The following is a 21,209-nucleotide window of genomic DNA, read 5'->3' as shown; positions in this document are numbered from 1 at the left end:
GGATGGAAAAATAAACTTGTAGGCTATGATGGATAGGCAAACTGAATGCTTTTTACTGTTGTTAGTGTAGCCTATGTTATGTATAGGCTACCTTTCTCTACCTATACTTACATTTAGGAAAGAATATAAGTGGGGGTCGCGGTATCTACGAAAATTTTTAAAGGGGGTCACCAAGACAAAAAGGTTGGGAACCACTGCGCTAGAGTATTATTTCCCGATTCCATTGATGTTTCACTGGTCATTCCAGGCTCACCAGAAGAGAATTTACAGCAAAGTTAGTGCAGACGGTCAGAAATTGAATTCAATTTGATTTGGGAAATGTTTTTGGGCTTAGGTCAAACATTTGCTGATTGCTGCAATCTGAAAAGCGGTTTTGGTCTAATTTTTAGTCCAGAAATAGGGATAGCAATCTTCTTACCTGTGCCATTTCAGTTTTTGAGTTTAAACCTAGATATCCCTGGTTTAAACAAACATTAGGTTGTTTGTTTTGAAATTCGTGTTTCGGGTTATATTTTACTAAATATTCGTGGTTAGGGAAATCACTATACTAACTAAATTTTTATTTTACTGTTTGGTGGCTGAAGTGGCTATTTTACCACCAGAGAGCTGAAATGGGCCCGGAAGGGGGCCCTTTACTTTACCATCTGACGGCTGAAGTGGCTGTTTTAACCTCTGATGGCAATTCCTTTAGATCTGATTATAGGCTATTAAGATTTTGATAATGTTTGAAGTCGCGGGGAATCTTTTAAATCCGGACCCCTTAAATATTCCGGGCCCGGGTCCAAAAGTACCATTTAGACTCCATGTCAACGCCCCTGTATATACGGCTGCGTAGAGTAGGTTTATTGTAGTAAACTAATAGCATAACTGCCTGTTTGCCTTTCCCATAGAGCAGTCATTGGTACATTTCCTGATAAAGAAAGCCGCCAGGGCGAATTACACTTTCAGTGGCACGACAAGCAGTAAGTGCATTTTTTAGTTAAAAAATATTTCATTTTTTCGAAGTACCTTTACAATAATTTAGCATATAAAACTACATACAGGCCTAAAATTGTAAGAGCGCAAATCGTAACGATCTATAAATGCAGCCATGTTCGAACGTAATTGAACAATTTCAAGGGAAATTCCGCGATCCATTTTATATCGATTAATCACCAATACATATTGAAGTAAGCTATGTAAATCTAGACACTTGTAATATATATTGGAGTAGATGACGCCGTATGGAGGGCGTAACTATAGAATTGTGGCATGGAGACAAAAGCTTCTGATGCGGCTCCAGCGCCCTTTTTTCATGCAAAGTAGGCTATAGCCTTACTCAAGGAAAAAAATAGGTACCGGTAGGCAACTTTGCTTTCATGCCCCTTTACAAAATTCTGCTCCTGGTTTTAATCCAATGTGCACTATTAATTGAAAGTGGCTTGATTTTGTTCAGCAGCTACGACTTTGTATCTTTAATTTTTTTGTCCAACCATGAAATGATCTCCACAAGGGTTGTGATCTCCTTTGGACACTGCATTGCTGAATGAAAACTTCACTGACGCCGTGCATTTCCTCTTGCATGTGGATCATAATATGAAAGTGCTCTCTGGAACAAAATAATGTATCATAACAAGAAGTTGATGTTTCTTTATTCCTTGCATAAAAGTAGACATCGCCAACTCACCACAGAAGTGCTGTGATTTCTTGAGCTTCCCCTTCCACTTTGAACTTCTGAGTAATAAGCATAGCTCAAGTACAGCATCAGCACCTATAAAAAATATACCTATTTGAGATAAATCGTTGAATCTTTCAAAGCCTTTTAACATTTGTTAAAATAAATCAATTAAAATAGTATGAGACAACATCTGCCGGAGAACAGGGAGTTTGAGTTCTGATATTTTCAGTTAAGGGTCAAGTTCAACTTCAAAAGTTCTGCCATGAAGATTTAAAGCAATGTGAGTAAGCTATAAATGCAGATGTTCTGCAATAGGCCGACTCGAGTACTGGATCGAATTTTGAACGCTTTTTTAAAAACAAAGTGTTGTGCAGCATATTTTACTAATACGTTCACTTGAAGTTCAAGTAAATATCCAAAAAGCCACTAAGTAGCTCACGTATATGTTATTCTTTGGGCTAAACACTTCACTTTTTGGCTTACACTTGCAGTAGTTCAGATTGCACTAAAAGCAGCCAAGCAATCTTTTATCTAAAAAAGCCGAAATTGTCCCCTCCCCAATCATCTTTACTCACATTCAAAATGTTCTTCAACAGCAGCAGAATAGTAAAGAAAGCGATCAGTCCATTAGCTCCTTTTTGGCTGAACAAAGCCGCAAAATAAACTCCTTGCGCACTGTTGGGAAGAAAAGCGCTTGAAACCGGCGTGCACGTTGATAGATTTCCGATAAAAAGTTGATTTGCAGTTTGAAATTGCTGGAGAAAGAATAAAACGATCTTATTGAAGCCAGAAATGCAGTAACAAGGTCCGATTTGTTCCGAATGAAATGAAAACCTGGTGTAAGGTTGCCAAGATTATTTACAACAACAAACAAAGTAAAATAAACATCCAATGAGTCCTTTTCTCGATGTGAAAAAATACATTTCTCAAACAAAGCAATTTTCTTATACTATGCAATTTTAATATAGAGGTTACTTTATAGAACATCGTTTTTTTTGCTCTTGTATAAAGTCAAATAAGTTTATTACTCCACTTTGTGTTGTTTAGGACTCGTAACTTCTGTTTATCAAGTTTTAAGTGTGAGATTCGTTCAACAAAGTTTCAGTGCAGTTTGCTTTTTGCTATAAAAAATTTAGCCAAATGCACAACAGGTTTTGTGATTGAATTTAAACGTATCGAAGACTAATTGTCTTTCCGATAGTGTTTACCGACATTTATGATGAGCGTAAGCTACTGCTGTTTCTTCTGCCAATTAAGTTACAGATTATAAAAAGATTATCATCGAAACTCAAACCAAACTGACAGTCACTTTATCAAAAAGGAAATGAGGAAACAGATGACAATGTGCAGTACTTTATGGGCTTAATCAAAAATGGACCTAACCAAAGACTAAGAAAACTAGAAAATTTGAGAAAGAAAGTCTGTGTATGATCAAAAATAGTCGGAAATAAAAGCAAATTGAACTGAAAATGGTAGAGTCTGCCATTAATGCATTATTACTCTTCAACAACGCAGAACCATAATGTTTGATACTAAAAAGCATTATTGTTTTAACGAAAGGTGATTGGAATGCAAGATTATCAAAACCTTGTGAATTTTTAAATTCATACTTAGACTGATTAGCACTCTGAGGACAAGAGACTAACATCAATAGCATTAGGATACTGTTAAAGCAGCCAACCAAAAGATAAAGTATCAAATTTAAAAAAAAACTTACCGCCAATTCCCATGCCTTGGCAAAAAAATAAAAAATATCGTGCAGGTCACTTAATACCGAGAAGGCGACGATTGTTAATATGAGCTCGGTCAATACGACAACAGCTTGAATCACGAGCCAGGGTCGCATCCACGTGCTGTTGTCCTGTTGAAAACAACGTGTAAAGACGGTCAGGGCCGTTAAGAGAATAATTTAGCCCGATACCAATGTGATCTTGTGGGCCTTAAATTAAGAAACTTCTAATAAAAACGCACTGAATCCAAAGCATACGCGGTAGTTGGTAATCCCGGGCCCTTTGGAAAAATTACTGGTCCCTAAATTCATCCCGGCCCGGGTCCAAAAGTACCTCTGGTCTCCCTGTTAACGTTACTGGTATATTGCTTATTGTAGCTAGTGTTATCGTTTTTGCTTCCAGCACGTTACTGACAACATATAAAATAGTAGCTCATGCATTCGCTTGAAATTGCTTGAATTTAATAAAAAAATAAACAGCCCAAAATGTAGATATTAAACTTATTTTCAGCAAACGTTTCGAAAACTGTACTATCTTTATCTTCAATGCTATAAATGAAGCCAATATAGGTTACGTTCATAGCACTGAAGATGAAGACAGCAGGCTAAAGTTTCCAAAACATTTGCTGAACATGAATTTAATATCTACATTTTAGGCTCTTTATTTTTTTATTAAGTTAACGAGGCGTTCCAATCATTTTGCTCCTATGCTTAAATTTTTTATGTAATTAGTGACAAAAAGGAATAAATGTTTGAGTAAGTTAGTCTCACTACGAAGAGTTGACATCTCAGCCGTCTTCAGCCGTCTTTGACATGTCAGCCGTCAATGCATTGACAGTCGAGAGTGAGACCTGCTTTCCCAATCTCGGTCCAGATGCCAGCGCATAATTGTCATAATATTTTAAACACAAGATAACTCGTGATTGGCAACCCGAGCCTTGTCAGTTCAAATTTATTTTTCTTACTCACTGCTTACCTGAGAAATGCTGTAGACAAACAATACTGATAGCAAAAGAAACACTGGTGAGCCAATCGCAGCCAACGCATAGAACACTTTAACAACTGAAATAGCAAGTTTTTTAGAAAAAAAGTCGATAATTTTTTTATAACTTATTTATTCTAGCAAAGAATATAAAACAAAGTTATCTGTTTTCATGCTAAATAAAAAATTGGCCTAACATCTCACAACTGATGCTGATAAGCAAGGGCCCACAAGAGGGGGGGACAGCCGGTGCATTGCACCGGGGCCCGGTGAGTTCAAGGGGGCCCTACAAAATGTCTAAATTCACGCGATAAAAAGATTGATTTCAACAATTTTGCATAAAATATTGTTTTTATATTAGTTCCGTATGTCAAATGGGGCCTCCTTATGGGTAGCCTAGGCTATGCCCTTTTTTTAAATTACACAATTTTCAATTTTTTGAGTTTAGGGGGGCCCGACAAAATGTTTAAATTTGCGTGCTCAGGTCGATTTTACATAAAATATTGTTTTTTATATGAATATTAGTTTTGTATTTTGAATGGGCCCCTCATGGGTATGCCCTTTTTTAGAACAACAATATTATCATTTTTTTGCGTTCAGGGGGCCAATAAAATGTTTAAATTTGCGTGTTAAGGTCAATTTTGCACAACATTTTTTAATATTTTAAAGTTGGTATTTCTTATATGAAGTTGGTATTTCTTATATTGAAGTTGGTATTTTTTAATGTCATGAACAATAGCAATGCATTCAACCTAAGTTTGCTGCTCTAGTCTCTGCAGATTTCAAGGTCAGAAATGGTATTGTATGTTAATGTAAAGCTGTAAGCACACATATGCAACGCTATGTCAGCCATGTCGGATAGTATTGCAATTTTTATCTTCGAAATGGCTGATTTTACCCACTTGTTGCCATGGTTACAATCAGGTAACCATGGCAGAGTTGCCAGAGTTAGGAAGGGTTAGAGTTAGGAAAGGTTAGGGTTTTGATCTTTGCCCAGGACTAAAAAAAATATCCAAAATACAAGTTTTTGTTTTCAACAGCTATAAACTTTTCCTCAAATTAGGGCAGAATTCCATATCTGACAACGCTATTGAGGCTATATTTACACTATGTAGTGTTTTAGCATTTTACAGCATTTTATCTTTATGTATAACTATTGTGTATCTGTGAATTTAAAGTTATATTTACATAGTGCATAATAATGGAGTATTAATACTTTAACCTAATTTATCCTTTGTAAGAACGCGCACCGCAAATTTTGCTGGTGATTGGTGAGATATCACGCGACATGTCGCGCAGGGGGGCCCGGCAGCAACATCTGCACCGGGGCCCGGCAGGGCCCTTGGAGGCCCTGCTGATAAGTCTATAGGGGCAGAGCCAGTAACAAAATTTTGCGTTTGTGCCAGAGAGAAAAAAATTAACCAAGTGGTGTTCAAATGAATTGTTTTGACGCAAGACTTGACTTGACACAACAAAAAAGCACGAAGCAATGTTCAAATTTTGCTTCTTGTCGGCTACGTCTCTGTATAAAGCTGTAAAAAAGTTAGATTTTATTGCATCGAATATATACAAGAAATAATCTCCATCAATTAGAACAACATCAATTTATTGCAAAACAACTTTTCTGGATGGCAAAGTTCTAACCTGTTGAAATAGGGGTGGCCGCGTACACCGCAAAGCAAATGAGGCACAATATTTCCACAGTGAATTGGATCTGCAAAGCGTACATCTTGTTTGTCGTCAGAGCATAACAATCGTTCCAACAATGCCCCCGTGTCGCGTGGGATCTTGTCATTCAATACAAACCTTTTATGCTTTTACACGGTCCGATAAACCGAAATGACAAATCACAAATGTGACATTATGATGATGTCATATACCGGTACCATTTACGATTTTTGAATTTAAGCACCTTATCCCCAGAGAGCAAAATCCGTCATTTTTAGGTTGATTCAACGTATAAGTTACAATTATTCAATGTGGATCTGGATGCACATTTCAAGCTCTTTAAACGTCACATTTCAAATCAATTTTTATCAAATACAGTTCAAGAATGGTAAGCTACAGTGGTAACTTATATTAGGGTTGTTGAAAACAGAGGTATTTAAAAAAATGAAAGTTTCATGTAGGGTAATAATAAACATGAAGCATAGAAAAAAAGAAAGTAAAATAGACATATATATTCTACAGTTATCAACGAATTTTCTTTGAATAATTTTATTTCTGAATTATATAGTTTGTACAAATCTACGTAACGTGAAACGGCAAGTCTCACTTGAATATCTTCAATCTTTACAACATCACATATCTTCCACAATATTGTGATCACTGATCACACAAATAACCTTCTTGCTTCCAAATGAAATACAAAAAGCATTTTACTATAGTTGTAAGCCCATATAGCTACGAGATGCTAGATAATACTCTCAGGTTATTGTTTGTAAAGTTTCAATAAATTTGGTGGTATTATTGCAGAGAAAATATACTCATTAAAAAGTATTTCACTTTTTTGCTACAACCGACATTTATTATAAGCCTATGCATATTTCATACGAAAGTAAAACCCACTGCAGCGTTAGGTTACTTACAATAGAAAATGCCCCAGATACCAAAGCACCACCTCTGGGGTTACCAAACGATATTTTATACGCAAAGGAGCCCATTGTTTTTCGGATGTTGAGAGAAGTGTCGTTGCAGTCTTTGAAGCTTGTTTCTTTGCACACTTTAAAATAACTTCATTGAGGAAAAGAGTTTGCCTGTATAGCCTGTCGAAAAAAACAAGATTACAAAGGCAACAAATAATGTGAAGACAGGCAAGGACTTTAAAAAATCACTTTAGCAAGTTTTTAGATCTCGCAGCAAACTTTTATGCTTTGAAATTATTCTACTATGTTTTATGGCTTTGGTTACGACTTTACTACAATATACAGGGCTTAAGAGGCTAATTTAGCCCGGAACCAATAAACTCTTTTGGCCACAAGTCAAGACACTTCTAATTAAGAAAAACACACTATATCCAAAGAAAAGGCGATGGTTTGTTCAAGTTCGGGCCTCTTGGAAAAATTATGGGCCTCTAAATTTATCTCGGGCCCTGGTTCAAAAGTACCGCCTGTCAACACACTACCACAATATACAATACAAAGGATATGTTTGCTATTTTAGTCTTCACAAAAAAAGACAGAAGTCGATTCGGTTCGACATTTTAAGCCTACTTTACTAATTCCAAACAACGTCTACCAAGCAAGAGATTGGAAACTTTGTGGCACTAAAGAACGGTTGAAGGTAGGCGTTAATTCCGCGGGTCGGTCATCAAAAAATGGCGTATGAACAAAGTAAAATATGAACCAAAGGATGTTAATTACATCTAAATTTAATGCAGCAGATTTTCTCAAAATGTTCATATAGGGATGCTAATGACTGGAATGATGATGTTTTTCTTTATGAGGACTGGTAAAAAATTCTCTGCGGACTGGCATCAACCAAGCAACTCAATCGCCCCGGTAGCTTAGTTGGTTAGCGCGTGACTTCGTGAACGAAGAAGCTTCAAGATCAAGCGGCACTGGTTTGATTCTCGGGGTGTGCGCTTGAGCAACGCATTCTCAGGACTGCTCTCCATTAAGCGGCACCTAATGGACGGAATAATCCACGGCAATAACACTTCAACAATTGGAAACTTTACTCTGTCAATCTCGGTAGCCGGCCCTGTGTCAAGAGCCCCTACAAGTATGCGAAACAACCAGGGATAACCTACCAAGGCTTTGTCAGTCCGAGGATAAAGATTCAAAACCAACCAAACCAACCAATCGACTGTCACAAAGTTCTTGTTTGTTTAAATCGGTATGATGCCGGCCACGTGTCTTCAGAGGAAGAAGCTAATATAATTAATTGAAGCCAAAAACGGTCCAAAAAGCGATCAAGCCAGGGCAAAATCTGTCAACACTTCGTTTGGGGTTTTCGATTAATTTCTTGCGTTCTTCGGGTAACTGTAGACTATCACAGTTGGAGACAAGCGAGCGGATGTTGTGAAAAGTTGAGTTAACAATGATGATAACAATAATTGATATCATAGGCTAACAACATTCAATCAACAAGGTTAAAAAAATTTTGTAAAAAATATGTGGGCAATGGAATAGGTAGTCGCAAATCAAAGTAGATTTTATAAACAGAAGGAACAGTTTTGGAGGTTGTCCTTACGTACTTTTCCCTAGTTGCAATCAATCTTCCTTTACACTACAGGCTCAAAGGATCGAGTTGCTCACTTTTTGTAACGTCTACGTTCGCTTGCAGTGGAATACATTCACCTTCACATTTGCTATTCATCTTCAGTAAAATTATGGTGCCTTTCCAACTTTGCTTTAAAGATTCACTACGATTCATGAGTTATGACTAGCTCTATATCCTACTCTTATCATATACCGTAGTCTCTACTTGGAAATTTGCTCAAGTTGTGGAGCCAAAACTGTGATAGTAGCAATTGACAGGTCACTCACGCTGCTCTGAATCGATACAATTTATAAAAGCCAGTGCAATATGCTCTGGTATTAAAGATTGTAAAACTGTGACTGTTCTAATACATAGGTTAGCATTGTGGGTAGATATTAACATGGCTAGGTTATAAGAAATAAACCACAGAATACTCACCAAAAACTTTTCATACAACCGCTTTCAAACTACACATTTTGTTCCGACGAAGATTTATTTTGCGCTCTTTTTCTGTTTCTTCTGAAGCTTACCTGTCTCAAAAATAAACAATAAACGTCTAATACGAAATCACTTTGTAACAAACCAGAATGCTAGTCCTTTGTTAAGTACCTACCTTTTCTTTGCACGAGAGTTATTGGTAAGTTTCCTTGTACTACTAGATGTACGACGTTCGATACAAAATTACTACAAAGCCCTATTACGCCTATTGCAAGTACCACGCGATCAAATTACTTAGAACAACAAAGATATTTTAACAAAGGATCTTTGAATACTTGTTTGTAAAGCCATTCTATATAGTCCGCTCGAAAAGGTTTTTATCAGAGAATGAAACAAATACCCTTACGATGCTCTCAAACCGACGCTATGTAGGCATCCATAGTTTGTATAAGCAAACTAGGCCTACTGAAGGAATTCATAAATCTTAAGCGAAGCAAACTTTCATCGTAAACAGCGGACCAGATTTTTGTGTACCCTCGGCTTCACCCAATTCAGTAGACTGAGTGGGACCTTTTAATCTACAAATCCGTCGCAAATAATGTGTCCATCTGTGTTGTATCTACCTAAGACTCGATGGAAGAAGACAGAGACGTGACTGATATACGAGATTATGGGTAAACCAATTCAATTTATACTACGGGCTTGGTGCCACAGATACATGTAACTGGGCTCGTAGCCTCACTTTGTCATGGTAAAGTGAGGCTACAACACGTCTCAATGGACAGGCTGTTTGTAGGCTACTTTGTTACAAGCTTCATAGGATTTCCTTCGTACTTAGGTTGTACCGAACTAGATACAATATTTTCTCTGTAACTTATTATCTTCACATGTTGTATGAGTATGTCTCATAACTGGCAAGAAAGTTTTTCATTCCGGTGTATTTACTGTATATCTACAACAAATTATTATAAGAAGCATTTCATGCATTATCTGACGGATTTGGGGAGAGAAATTTGCTGGAATTGTCATTATGAAGTGCGAAAAACGTTATATAGAAGAGGTGAAGAAACAGACATCGTATGTATCTGAACTGCTCGATACCTGCTTGCAATCCTTCAAGGAAATATCCGGTTCCAACACCTCACGATATGTGAAGAAACAAGAGTTTTGTTTCGCCCTTTGTATGTTACTCGATCTCTGGCTCCACCATGCAGTCAGCCTACATTGTCAATGTCAAAGAACACCGTGTGCGAACAAGCGAGTTACAGTTTCTCGGTAGGCACTTTAACGTAGTACACTTTTCGAAAATACGTACACGCGAAACAGCTGACTTCAGTCATGTGACTCAACACGTGATATTCTGATCGTCTTTATCGAAAAATTTTGATACAAAGAAATTTAACTGAATGCATCGCCACAACCAGCGTTTCCTAATGGGTTAGGGCAAATAAAATAGTAATTTCGATTGCATGGGTTCGATTCCCACCCTCTGCTAATACTATTTTTTCTTCTGCAACTGAACTGAGTGCAAGAAGGATCTTAATGACTTCAATCAATGGAGTTTATAAGGAAAATTGTGACTAAAACACCAGCAATGTCAGATACGTTACGTTATGAATTCGAAGAGTGTAGTAGCCTACGTTAAAGTGCCTACTCAGTTTCTCTTCTTGCGTATCAGGTGGTAGTAGTTACGTATTCCATCCAGGCGCTGCATCCATTGGACTGTGTTGCTATCAAGCGCTGTAGGTTAGAATTTCCATCTCAAGGTCAGTAAATAGAGCTAGGGCCGTTGAGAGGATACTTTGCGCCTGGTATTAATTAAATCCTTGGGCCTCAAATTAGGACATGTATGAAAAACGCATAATATCGAAAAAATACACGGTGGCTTCTTCAAGTTTCTGGGCCTCTTGAAAAGGTTCCAGGAACCAAAGTTATCCCGGGCCGGGGTTCAAAGTACCCCTTGCCAACGCTACTGGGTAAGGCTGTGGTGAATGAAGTGTCTTGCGATGTGGAAGTCTGGTTTACATTCATGGGATGGCGATTGGGTAAAACCACTTAAAACGTCCCTTTCCAGTGCGAAGACGATTGAGCTTTAACCAATTTTTGCGATGCAGCCCTGTTCCTCGTGGGATAGTTTGTCAACTGCTCTGGCAGTTTCATCTCAACTTTATTCCGTATTCTCTGGAGGTTAAAATTGCAGTCATGAAGGTCTGACGATCTTATCCGATCAACGGTGCCACCACGGTGTTAGATATCTGCCAACTAGCCTAATTCTTCTGCATGAATGGTCGTTTCTTTTCTAACTTACCATCTCTGTCTTTGTGTGGGCGGATGTAACAAATGTTTTTGTGTAACAAAAGATGAAACGTTGCAGGCTGACCACAGTGTAGAATTTTTTGCAGGACCGTTGAGAGAATAATTTGGGATTGCCCCCGAACAAGAGACCTCTAAAGAGCCTTAAGAAAACAACAGAACTCCAAGAACTATGCGGTGTTTTTTCAGGCCCCCCAGAAAACGTCCGGGCTCAGGTTCAAAAATACACAGTGTCAACACTACTGGAAGTGTAGTAAGTAAAGTGTAGTTTTAAGTAAATATAGAAGTAAATAGAACGAACACAGCGTTAAAGCGGACTGATTTTATTAAGACGCAAAACGACATTTCTGTGTGAGACAACTTAAAATTGATACAACTTAAACTGGATTGACTGTGGCATTGAAGCAAAGACGTCCCAGCACATGTTGGCTGTGTGGTAGCTGCTTTTTTGGAAATTTTGCACCAATTCATTCCTTCTATAAAGATATCTCTTCTGGAAGTGCGGGAAAAAGACGGCTGTGTTGCAAATGTAGACCAATACGCGGTGTTCCTGAACGAAAAGTCATACAAGTTTTTCTCCTAGTAGTCTTTAACTTGCACACGGATGGAATTCAGCATCTAAAGAATTATTCTCAAGGCCTTGTTTCAAACAACATTCCAATAAAATTTAAGAAGCAACAGTTTATTTGAAAACATGAAATAAATCTAACGCACAATGGTATGGCAACACCGAGATATACAGGGCATGTGGTCTTATAAAAAACCAAATCAGGCAAAATAATGTCACCAAGCAAACGAGTAAGGAAACTGCAATATCAACATACAGGATGGTTTACGACTTCTAAAAGCGGAACAGACTACAGAACTTGGTAATGTGTAATTTTTTTTTTGCAACAAAGTAGCCAACACTCAAGTCGCAGAATAAATACAGGAAATTACATCCACGTCAAGCCAAGCAGGAGGGTTCAGGTTTTTGATCCTCTTCTACGTTTGTCTATGAATTTGGCTTGTTACGTGAAGAGTGTAGTTCTCAAGTGTTTGATCCATGGAAGATAATACAGGATGACAGACCTAATTCAAGTCACCAACCGACTGCAATTAGTCGAAACAGCATTCTTATGATAGGAAATTTCCGTTGGCAAAAAAAGGCTTAGAAAACGAGTTAAACACAATTAAACACATCTAAAAAATTATCTAGAAAATTGTCTAATTTTTATGCACTTATCTTAAAAGAGCATGCGTGAAACAAAATATTAAAACACAAACGTTGTGATAACATAGATGTTAACGTTAGACGGTAGTGGATCATGCATTGATGTTTGTAGACTACAATGCTAGGGTAGCTTTAGGTGAGAGCAGACCTTCGGATTTCAGAAAGCTTCGTCGTCAGCACACTAGAGTATAGATAAAATTATTTTGAGCATAACTAAGTATAAGGCCAGACAGCAAAATCGGTCATTTTTACATTGATTCAACGCTTGCAGACGCTAAATTAATGTGAAAATGATGGATTTTGCTGTCTGGCAAGTTACACCTCGTGACAATGACACTTTATCGAATAACGCGTTATCGAAAGACGGTAATCGTTATCCAAATCATGGTCTTTCCCGAAACAAACGGTTCGACAAAACCTTGTCATTCAATGAATAGCAAAGCAAAAGTTATTTGGATAAATCGTCGTTCGATGAAGTGTCGCGCAGCGGCGCCTGCAGAACGGTTATTGTCAGCATCGATGTAAAAAAACTCTTTCAGAGGCAGTTTGTCGTTTATTTTAGCCAAACTCTGGCATAAAACAAAATGAGCATTCTCAACCGCAAAATGACCTTATAAATATTTTAAAACTTTCAACACAAAGTCAAAATTGCACGATGAAAAAAATTACGTAAATAAATAACTTAATTCAGCCGTGACTGTGTCCGAAATGTAAAAGTAAAGGAAAAAGACTTCCAGTGACCAGAATGGCAACTTCGCAAAGACTGAGGTTTCGATTTCCGTTACTTGAATGCGAAAGTTCTGGAAGAACATGGACCGTGGCAACGTATAGAAAGGTGCCCGCCGAGAACAACATGGCGATCCCGGTAGCATTGACGTCAGATAGAAACTCCTTGTTGCGCTGTGGAGTGGAACTTTGTTACGAAAAATCATGACAGCCACACGCATGAGTGTGGTTAGTAAATTACATTAGCCACATCACCTAACATTTAACAAATTTAGTCACATCACCTAACATTTAACAAACTGTTTCACCCTTAGTGGGATCTTAAGATGGTTTCTATTCAAATAGAATTCATTCCATTCAAAATTATTTTAAATAGAATAAATTCTTTTTGAATGAGAACCTTCTGATGACTCCACAAAAGGTGAAACGGTCTGTTAAGGTTTTTAGTTGAATACTGACTACATTTCATACAATTCGCTCTGCTTAGCTTTTAGCCTTTTTTGTTTGGCATTGAGCATTTTTTGTAGTGTTATTGTACGCGTTCGTACATGCATAAAAAATTCAGTGAACTTCGTAATAACTTGGGTCATGAATTAGTAAAACTAATCGACATTCCTTTCGGAGTTGGTTGAATTTTGACTAAAAAAAATGTTGAAGTTTTATCGCTTGACGTTGTTTCTGTTGCACCAATTGGCAGGAGCAATGCAATAAATCAACGAAGGAAAATGATTTATTGATGGGGTTGTATGTCTGCATTACAAATTGAGCATCATGCGAAAACAAAAATCAATCGTTCACTCAGTCTGCTACACAATACAGTCAAATAAAAACTGTATTGATTATTATTTAAATAATTTTATAAATTCTAATGCAAACTTCTTTTTTTTTTTAAAAAAAAGAGAAAAAGGCTGTTTCTTACAAAAGGTATTTTTTCAAAGATAGATGTTCGAGAAAAAAAGCTTCAAGCAAGAATCGTATGCAAATCCTAGATATCAGCGTAGGAGAGTTCTATTCTTCTTCGTCGTATGAGCTTTCTTCCGGACTATAATATTATCATAACGAGGGAAACTATATTATATATATTTGACTTAAAAACTTTCGAAATAATTGTTTTTGAGCAGTTTTTATACCAATCGCACCCCTAGCTTTGACAAAGGTTACTGGAACTAAGTTTTGTTACGAAACCTGGTTGAGAAGGACGAAGGTGGCAATGGCCAGCACTGGAGCGGCCAGAGCAAACATGAGAAGATGTCTTTTGATTTTCCTCGAGTCCAAACCTTCATGGACTAGAAACGAAACCAGCCCAAACGCAGCAGGGGCCTAGAAGGCAAAAAAAGTTTCTCATTTCAAATAAAAAAAACAAAGATGATTCTCATACTTAAATTCAAGCATCGGGGATGATGATGTTTTCACAATGCTAAGTCTATGGCACTAACAGGAGTAGGATGGCAATTTGCTTTCTTTCGAACGCTTTTCCTTCAGCAACTACGTCAACCCAATCTATCACACCGTGGGTGAAGGTGAGCGATGTTTTTTAACACTCACTTTAAGTCATGAGTCGAACCAAAGATTACAAAAGCTGCGTGGTCGAGTGGTGAGAACGTCTATGTAACGTTTGAAAGTAAGTGGGTTCGATACCGCTCCAAAGTGCGCGGCTGTGTCTCGGCAAAGATATTTAATGGTATGCCAAAATAAGGGGAGCACCTAGCTCGAAGACTAATATGTCCCTTCGCTGCTGGACTGTTGTATCGTATCTGTGATTGCAGTGTACTGTATGTTGTCGCAATGGGCGTAAAATAAAATATGATTATTATTATTAAAACTTATTTGCTGCGCCATTAAATAAAATTAGCGATTTGTATTGCCAACAATTTCTAAAATATTAGTCTTTTGATGACTTTGGTTCGTTTCATCATCATCATCATCATAATCCATCGTCGGTTTGTTCCCCACTAGTAGAGGTGGCCGATTGTTTCCGCGCAGCAATTGTTTTAATCCCTTTTCTCCATTTCACCCTGTCCCTTGCATCGTTTGTATTGTGAAACTTTAACCATTGAACTTTTGTAGAGTCTGCGTGACATGCTAGAGTTCATAACTTGTAGACTGTGCAGACATGTAAGTACATGCCAAATCGCGTCCGGTGATTTTAGTGAGCTGGCTCATTGCAACGCTGGATAATTTAGGTTCTATTTCGAGCAACGTGTATTTAGTGGGTGCTTGCGACAGTAAGGTATATGTATTATGTATGTATACGGTAGAAACCGCCTAACTCGACACCTGAAGGGGAATCAAAAAAGCCATCGAGTTCAAAACATGAACATTGAACATAAATGATGAACATGAAAGAAAAACATGAATTTTCCACCCAAATAAGGCAAGCCCTGTGTATTTTGGTTATTAGTAGTCTACGCTATCCATCAGCGCAGTATAGAACAAGTTTAGGATGAGAATAATTAGCTATTGTGGTTGACGTTGTAACTGAAGGAGTGAGGGAGGGCTTATTGAGTGAAATTTTGTATGCAGACGACCTGGTCTTGACAAGTAATAGTATGGAGGGAATGGAGAGAAAGTTTGAGAAATGGAAAGAAGCATTTGAAACCAAGGGTATGAAGGTGAATCTTGAAAAAACAAAAGTGATGGTGAGTGGAGCAGAAGGAACAGTTGTTGAGAGCAAAGTAGATCCCTGTGGAATATGTGGCAAGAGAGTGATGAGAAATTCAATGCAATGCAAGGAATGTGGAAAGTGGGTACATGCAAGATGTGCTAATGTCAAGAGAGCCGCAACAAGATTGGCGAAGTGTTTTGTTTGTGGGAAATGCAGTAAAGGAAGGAATGAAGTGGAAGGCCATGATGATGAGTTCTGCCATGGCATCGAAACAGTGACAGACTTCTGTTATCTGGGTGATCGGATAAATGGAAGTGGTGGATGTGAAGCAGCGGTGACAACAAGGGCAAGATTGGGCTGGGCAAAGTTCAGGGAATGTGGGGAAATGTTGTATGGCAGAAAATTTTCACTAAGGATGAAAGGAAAAGTATATCGGAGCTGTGTGCGGCCTGCAATGCTATATGGTAGCGAGACATGGGTATTGAGAGAGAGTGAACTGGCAATCCTGAGAAGAACGGAAAGGCCAATGGTGAGAGCAATGTGTGGGGTGAAAACGAGAAGGGAAAAAAGGACTGAAGAATTGTTGGATATGCTAGAGATGAGAGAGACCATAGACCAACTGGCAAGGGCAAATGGAGTAAGATGGTATGGACATGTGATAAGGAGGGAGGAAGGAAGTTTTCTTAGAAAGGCACTAGATCTAAAGGTGGATGGGAAGAGAAAACGCGGTCGTCCAAGAAGAACGTGGAAACAACAAGTGAAGGATGAGTTTAAAAAAGTCGGACTGAAGGAGGAAGATGCAAGGGACAGGGTGAAATGGAGAAAAGGGATTAAGACAATTGCTGCGCGGAAACAATCGGCCACCTCCACTAGTGGGGAACAAACCGACGATGGATTATGATGATGAATAACTTGCTACCATAAAAAGACAAGGCATCGCAGAACATCGTGCCTGGAAAGCGAAAAATGGTTGTACATGAGTTTTCATTAATGAGCGGATTATCTCTTGTTACTGAAGACAACAGCTGCTTGGATAAGAACGACGTCAGACATGTGATAAATTTGAGAAACTTATCAGAAAGTTGCCTTGTTTTCCATTTTTATGTGTTGCAATTGTACAATGTACAGCTTTGGAAAAGTTGAAATAAAGAGCTCAACTGTGAAATGTGGTGCTTAGCCGCAAATCTATTCACACTCACAGCATGACGCTCAGTTGGAAGCCAAAAATCCGCAAAATTCATAATTCGAGCATAACATTCAGTTTGACACATCGAAATCGTCGATTTACACAAAATTCCTTTTGTGGAGACCGTTAAAAAGGTGTCGAATTAGAGGGAACGCCGAAATATTCGGTGTCGCATTAGCCAACCCTGGCTTTGTACGAAACAAATGGCGTTTTGTCGGGACCATGGAAAAAACGTCGAGTTAGCCGATGTCAACATAGACGGTTTCTACTGTAGTTTATTTATTACAGTAAAATTCGACTAATTCGTCACCTCAAGGGTGATAAAACATCGTGACGAATTAAGCAAACAGGCTAAAACATGGAGCATTCATTTGCATTTATTAAAATTCATGACCCTTTGTTTGTTTTGGATCGCATGCGTGTGGATCTAACTAATGAGACTGCGTGAATCAATCCATTAATCAATTATTGAATCAACTTATCGCATTAATAGGAGGACGAATTGTGAGACGCGTTTTAAATCCTATTGTGAGACAGTAAAAAATATGCAAAGTTAGTGAAGATTTAAGGAGTGTTAATTTCATATGAGGCAATATAAAAGATAACTAATTAAAGAGCTTAAGCTTTTAATAAACTTCCTAAGTTTGACAGTCCGAATTGTAGTTGCGTTTTCTGCGTTTCATTTCACGATTACTGTCAGAGCGAAGTTACAGAAGAGCAATCTCAAACAAATGATGTAAGTACACAAGCACTAGAACGCACGAATCGAATATACGAATGACTAATTACCCGAACAAAATGTATCTCGCGACATTAAGAGGTGACAAATTGAGCGAATTAGACGATGACGAATTAAACGAACTGGAATGTATACAAAAGATGCTGGGATTTCTGCTGAGACCAACAAAATGTAACGAATATTAAGGTGAACTGACGAGTTACTGTAAACATTAGACAAAACACTACACTATGCCAGTTTCATCATATCACTCACTGATGTACCTTACCTTGTGTAACATAATAGCAAGGAAAACTATGAATTGCAAGTCATGTCGCTCTGTGCTTGCTGCAGCTCCCATCGCCACACCGTCAGCCGCTGCGTGGACTACCAGCCCAATAGTAGCCGTGTAGCCTTTGGATCTTTGGTCATTTTGTTGAGACCGAGATGTTCCCACTTTGCTTTGAGTGAGTTCATCTGCAGTGAACAATAAATGGTTTAGACTTTAAACAACTATTCAGGTAGACAACTTGGTCCTTTATAGTTATACCTTGATTCAAGGTCTGCAGACGTTAAATAAATGTGAAAAAGATCAATTTTGCAAGTCAGGCATGGTGAATAGATTAAGCTTTCTTGAAATTGTTTGTCAAACAGAAAAAATTATGATTTCTGAGTTTGCTAAATGGCAGTTTTTAGGGGCTAACACAGGATAATTAAAATTGGCCAAAAAACAACAAAATTTTGTGGTAAAACAAAAATTAAATCTAATGCAGAAAAAATGTAGCTTACAGTTACTTTATTTAATAAAAGAAATGCTTCTTCATCCACACTCCATAGTGGTAATTATAATTGCATAAAGTTAAAAACACTGCCACTGCTATTATAACGAGATTTAACAATTAATAGTCAATGTCACCGTACCTAGTCGTATATCAGGAGCATGCGAATGTTGGGCTCCTCCTAGTTGGTCGACAAGCAACATAAAAACAAAACCAAGAAGCAACGCTAGACCAATAGCCTGGTGTTGATGTTCAGAGTGATGTTCATGTTTCTCAATATCTGGATCTGGTAAGCACAACATTGCATAGCGATTATTGAAAATGAAATGTGCCACAGTATTTTGTTTCTTCAAAGCAAACAAAATGGAGTTATTTACATTGGTGTAGCCTACCAACAAATGTATCTATTCATAACAATTGACAAGTAAATCAATTAGAAACCTCAAATGGTAACTTCTGGACTGTAACTCTGCCCTTAACATAAAAATTCATCCGATCATAAAAGCGTACCTTGAAAATCTACATGCTTGTTCTTCATTTCTGTTGGAACGGCTCTTACATCATTAAGACTCAAATCTTTGCTGTCTAAAATATGAAGTTAAAACGTGTTAACAACCACTATAATGCAATATTGTACTATTGTACACAACAGTTTAAAATTTAGTCATATTAAAGCTATGGAAATTAAACAAAACAAAATGCAACCATTTTTTTCCCTATTGCACCTTTAGTATGTTCAATGTGATGGTGATGTGTATTGTACATTGTTTCCACACCTTCAGGTATGATGACGGACAGGGCTGTACCAACAAGTAAGCCAGCACCAAACAATGTCAGAAGTTGAACTTTTCTCTACATAGTAATAAGTTCTGTTAGATTTGGCTATTGAATAAAATTAAAATAACTACAGCACAAGAAATTTAAGCTACACAGCAGAGAATCTTTCAGTTGTTATACTGCTTTTTGTTAATCAATATCTTAATGTTCTCAGGTGGTCGCTTGTTCGTTTTTCTAGACTCTGGTAATGTTATGACAACCATTGTTTCACTTTAATTGTTCAGAAACAAAATAAACTCATTCAAATAGTCTTTTGAGGGTGCATTTTTGGGAGCTGATATACAAGTCTTTGCCCTGGTCAAAAATATCAGAACGTCATACATTGAAATCAACCAAAATATAGGGTGAAACTACTTTACCTTTGCTTTACTGTTGATACATTCCACCCTATCTGTGCTGGTCAATTCTAATGTTAGACATATACTCACGTCATACCATTTATGGCCGGACGGAGACTAGTACACCAGCTCACATTTTTGTTATCCACTATTATGCCTAAGCTGGACAATGTGGACATACAACACAAACAACAACCAACAAATAACAAACATGGTAAACACAGCTTCTGAGGCTATGTTCCCTTAGTTATCAAGAACATAAACAATAAACATAGTATCATACGTATTTAAGCATATTATTATTATTTAGTAGATACCTCACTACTAGATTACGACAATACAAAGCTACAAATTAATATGTAACAATGGACAAAAATTGATGCTGTTGTTGTAAAGACATGTCACATTTAATAATTAACCTATGTAAGATAGGCTGCAAAACATCAAGCACAAGCACTCAAGCAGTAAGTGCATGTTGGTCTGTAATTTCAACATACCGGTGACAAGGTAAAAGCAAGTGGTATCCATCCCGCCAATATACAACCAATAAACATGGCAAAAGATAACAAACAAATTGTAAGCAACTCTGCCATTTTGGTATTCTAAATATTTTAGTTACTTTGCAACATAGGTAAGCTTACCCTACACCTTGAGAAATAATATTATTTGCATGGGATCAATAGGTCCATATTTACTACCAAACATGCAAAAAACAACAACAAACACTAAAAGCAATAATCACAATAACCAGATGCAACCTAATTCGTACCCTAAACCATTCGTACCCTCATTTCGTACCCTGAAAAAATTAATAAAAAAAATCCAAAACATCACACAAATCGGAGTTTCTGCTTAATCCTAACTTTCAAATTTTTGCGGAAACTCCGATTAGCGACTTCGGCTTTGTTGCGATCAGCGACTTCGCCTTTGTGCTATTTTTTCTCTCGATCTTTTCAGGGTACGAATTAGGTGGGTGCAACCTAGTTCATAACCTGAACAGTCCGTACCCTCAGTTCGTACCCTTAAAAGATCAAGAGAAAAAATTCAAACAGCCGAAGTCGCTGTTTGGAGTTTCCGCAAACATTTTAAAAGGGTTAGGGTTAGGAAAAGATTGAGAGAAAAAATTTAAAAAAGCCGAAGTTGCTGATCGCAGTTTCCGTTTTTCCGCAAACATTTTAAAATTTCCGGTAATGATCCTAAGAGTTTGTCGAAGTCGCTGATTGCAGTTTCCGCAGACATTTTAAAAGGGTTGGGGTTAGGAAAAGATCGAGAGAAAAAACTAAAAAAAGCCGAAGTTGCTGATTGCAGTTTCCGCAAACATTTTAAAAGGGTTAGGGTTAGGAAAAGATTGAGAGAAAAAATTTAAAAAAGCCGAAGTTGCTGTTCGGAGTATCCGCAAACAAACTGAAAAAATTGAGAGAAAAAATAGAACAAAGCTGAAGTCGCTGATTGCAGTTTCCGTTTTTCCGCAGTTTCCGCAAACAT

General features: G+C 37.6%; 2 protein-coding genes across 2 annotated transcripts; both read right to left on the bottom strand.

Annotated features, from left to right (window-relative positions):
- Positions 1-1,034: 1,034 nt before the first annotated feature.
- LOC145781424 (uncharacterized) lies at positions 1,035-9,066 on the bottom strand. Its single transcript, XM_082593209.1, has 8 exons — positions 9,010-9,066; positions 6,957-7,133; positions 6,013-6,082; positions 4,363-4,448; positions 3,375-3,518; positions 2,233-2,412; positions 1,667-1,750; positions 1,035-1,588 (listed from the first exon to the last, which is right to left on the bottom strand). Exons 2-8 carry the CDS (start codon positions 7,029-7,031, stop codon positions 1,535-1,537), a joined length of 693 nt encoding a protein of 230 aa, XP_082449335.1. The 5' UTR covers positions 7,032-7,133; positions 9,010-9,066; the 3' UTR covers positions 1,035-1,534.
- Positions 9,067-11,841: 2,775 nt separating this feature from the next.
- On the bottom strand, positions 11,842-20,355 carry LOC145780813 (zinc transporter ZIP9-like). The gene is made up of 7 exons (XM_082592455.1): positions 20,222-20,355; positions 19,275-19,401; positions 19,060-19,134; positions 18,692-18,835; positions 18,060-18,247; positions 14,447-14,581; positions 11,842-13,435 (listed from the first exon to the last, which is right to left on the bottom strand). The coding sequence occupies exons 1-7, from the start codon at positions 20,315-20,317 to the stop codon at positions 13,223-13,225; spliced, it is 978 nt and encodes a 325-aa protein (XP_082448581.1). The 5' UTR covers positions 20,318-20,355; the 3' UTR covers positions 11,842-13,222.
- Between the last annotated feature and the right edge of the window lie 854 nt (positions 20,356-21,209).

The sequence above is a fragment of the Aplidium turbinatum genome, chromosome 12 (genome assembly GCF_918807975.1).
Source record: "Aplidium turbinatum chromosome 12, kaAplTurb1.1, whole genome shotgun sequence".
NCBI classification, from domain to species: domain Eukaryota; kingdom Metazoa; phylum Chordata; class Ascidiacea; order Aplousobranchia; family Polyclinidae; genus Aplidium; species Aplidium turbinatum.
This window is presented reverse-complemented; position numbering and strand designations above follow the sequence as displayed.

Coding starts and splice junctions, on each gene's coding strand:
- LOC145781424 (XM_082593209.1), bottom strand. CDS start 7,031: ATGGGCTCCTTTGCGTATAAAATATCGTTTGGTAACCCCAGAGGTGGT. Junction 4,449..6,012: donor GGCCACCCCTATTTCAACAG/GTTAGAACTTTG, acceptor TTGCTATTTCAG/TTGTTAAAGTGTTCTATGCG. Junction 3,519..4,362: donor TTGTCTACAGCATTTCTCAG/GTAAGCAGTGAG, acceptor TGTTTTCAACAG/GACAACAGCACGTGGATGCG.
- LOC145780813 (XM_082592455.1), bottom strand. CDS start 20,317: ATGGCAGAGTTGCTTACAATTTGTTTGTTATCTTTTGCCATGTTTATT. Junction 14,582..18,059: donor TTGCTATTATGTTACACAAG/GTAAGGTACATC, acceptor TTTGCCTTCTAG/GCCCCTGCTGCGTTTGGGCT. Junction 13,436..14,446: donor CCTTCGTCCTTCTCAACCAG/GTTTCGTAACAA, acceptor TCCACTCCACAG/CGCAACAAGGAGTTTCTATC.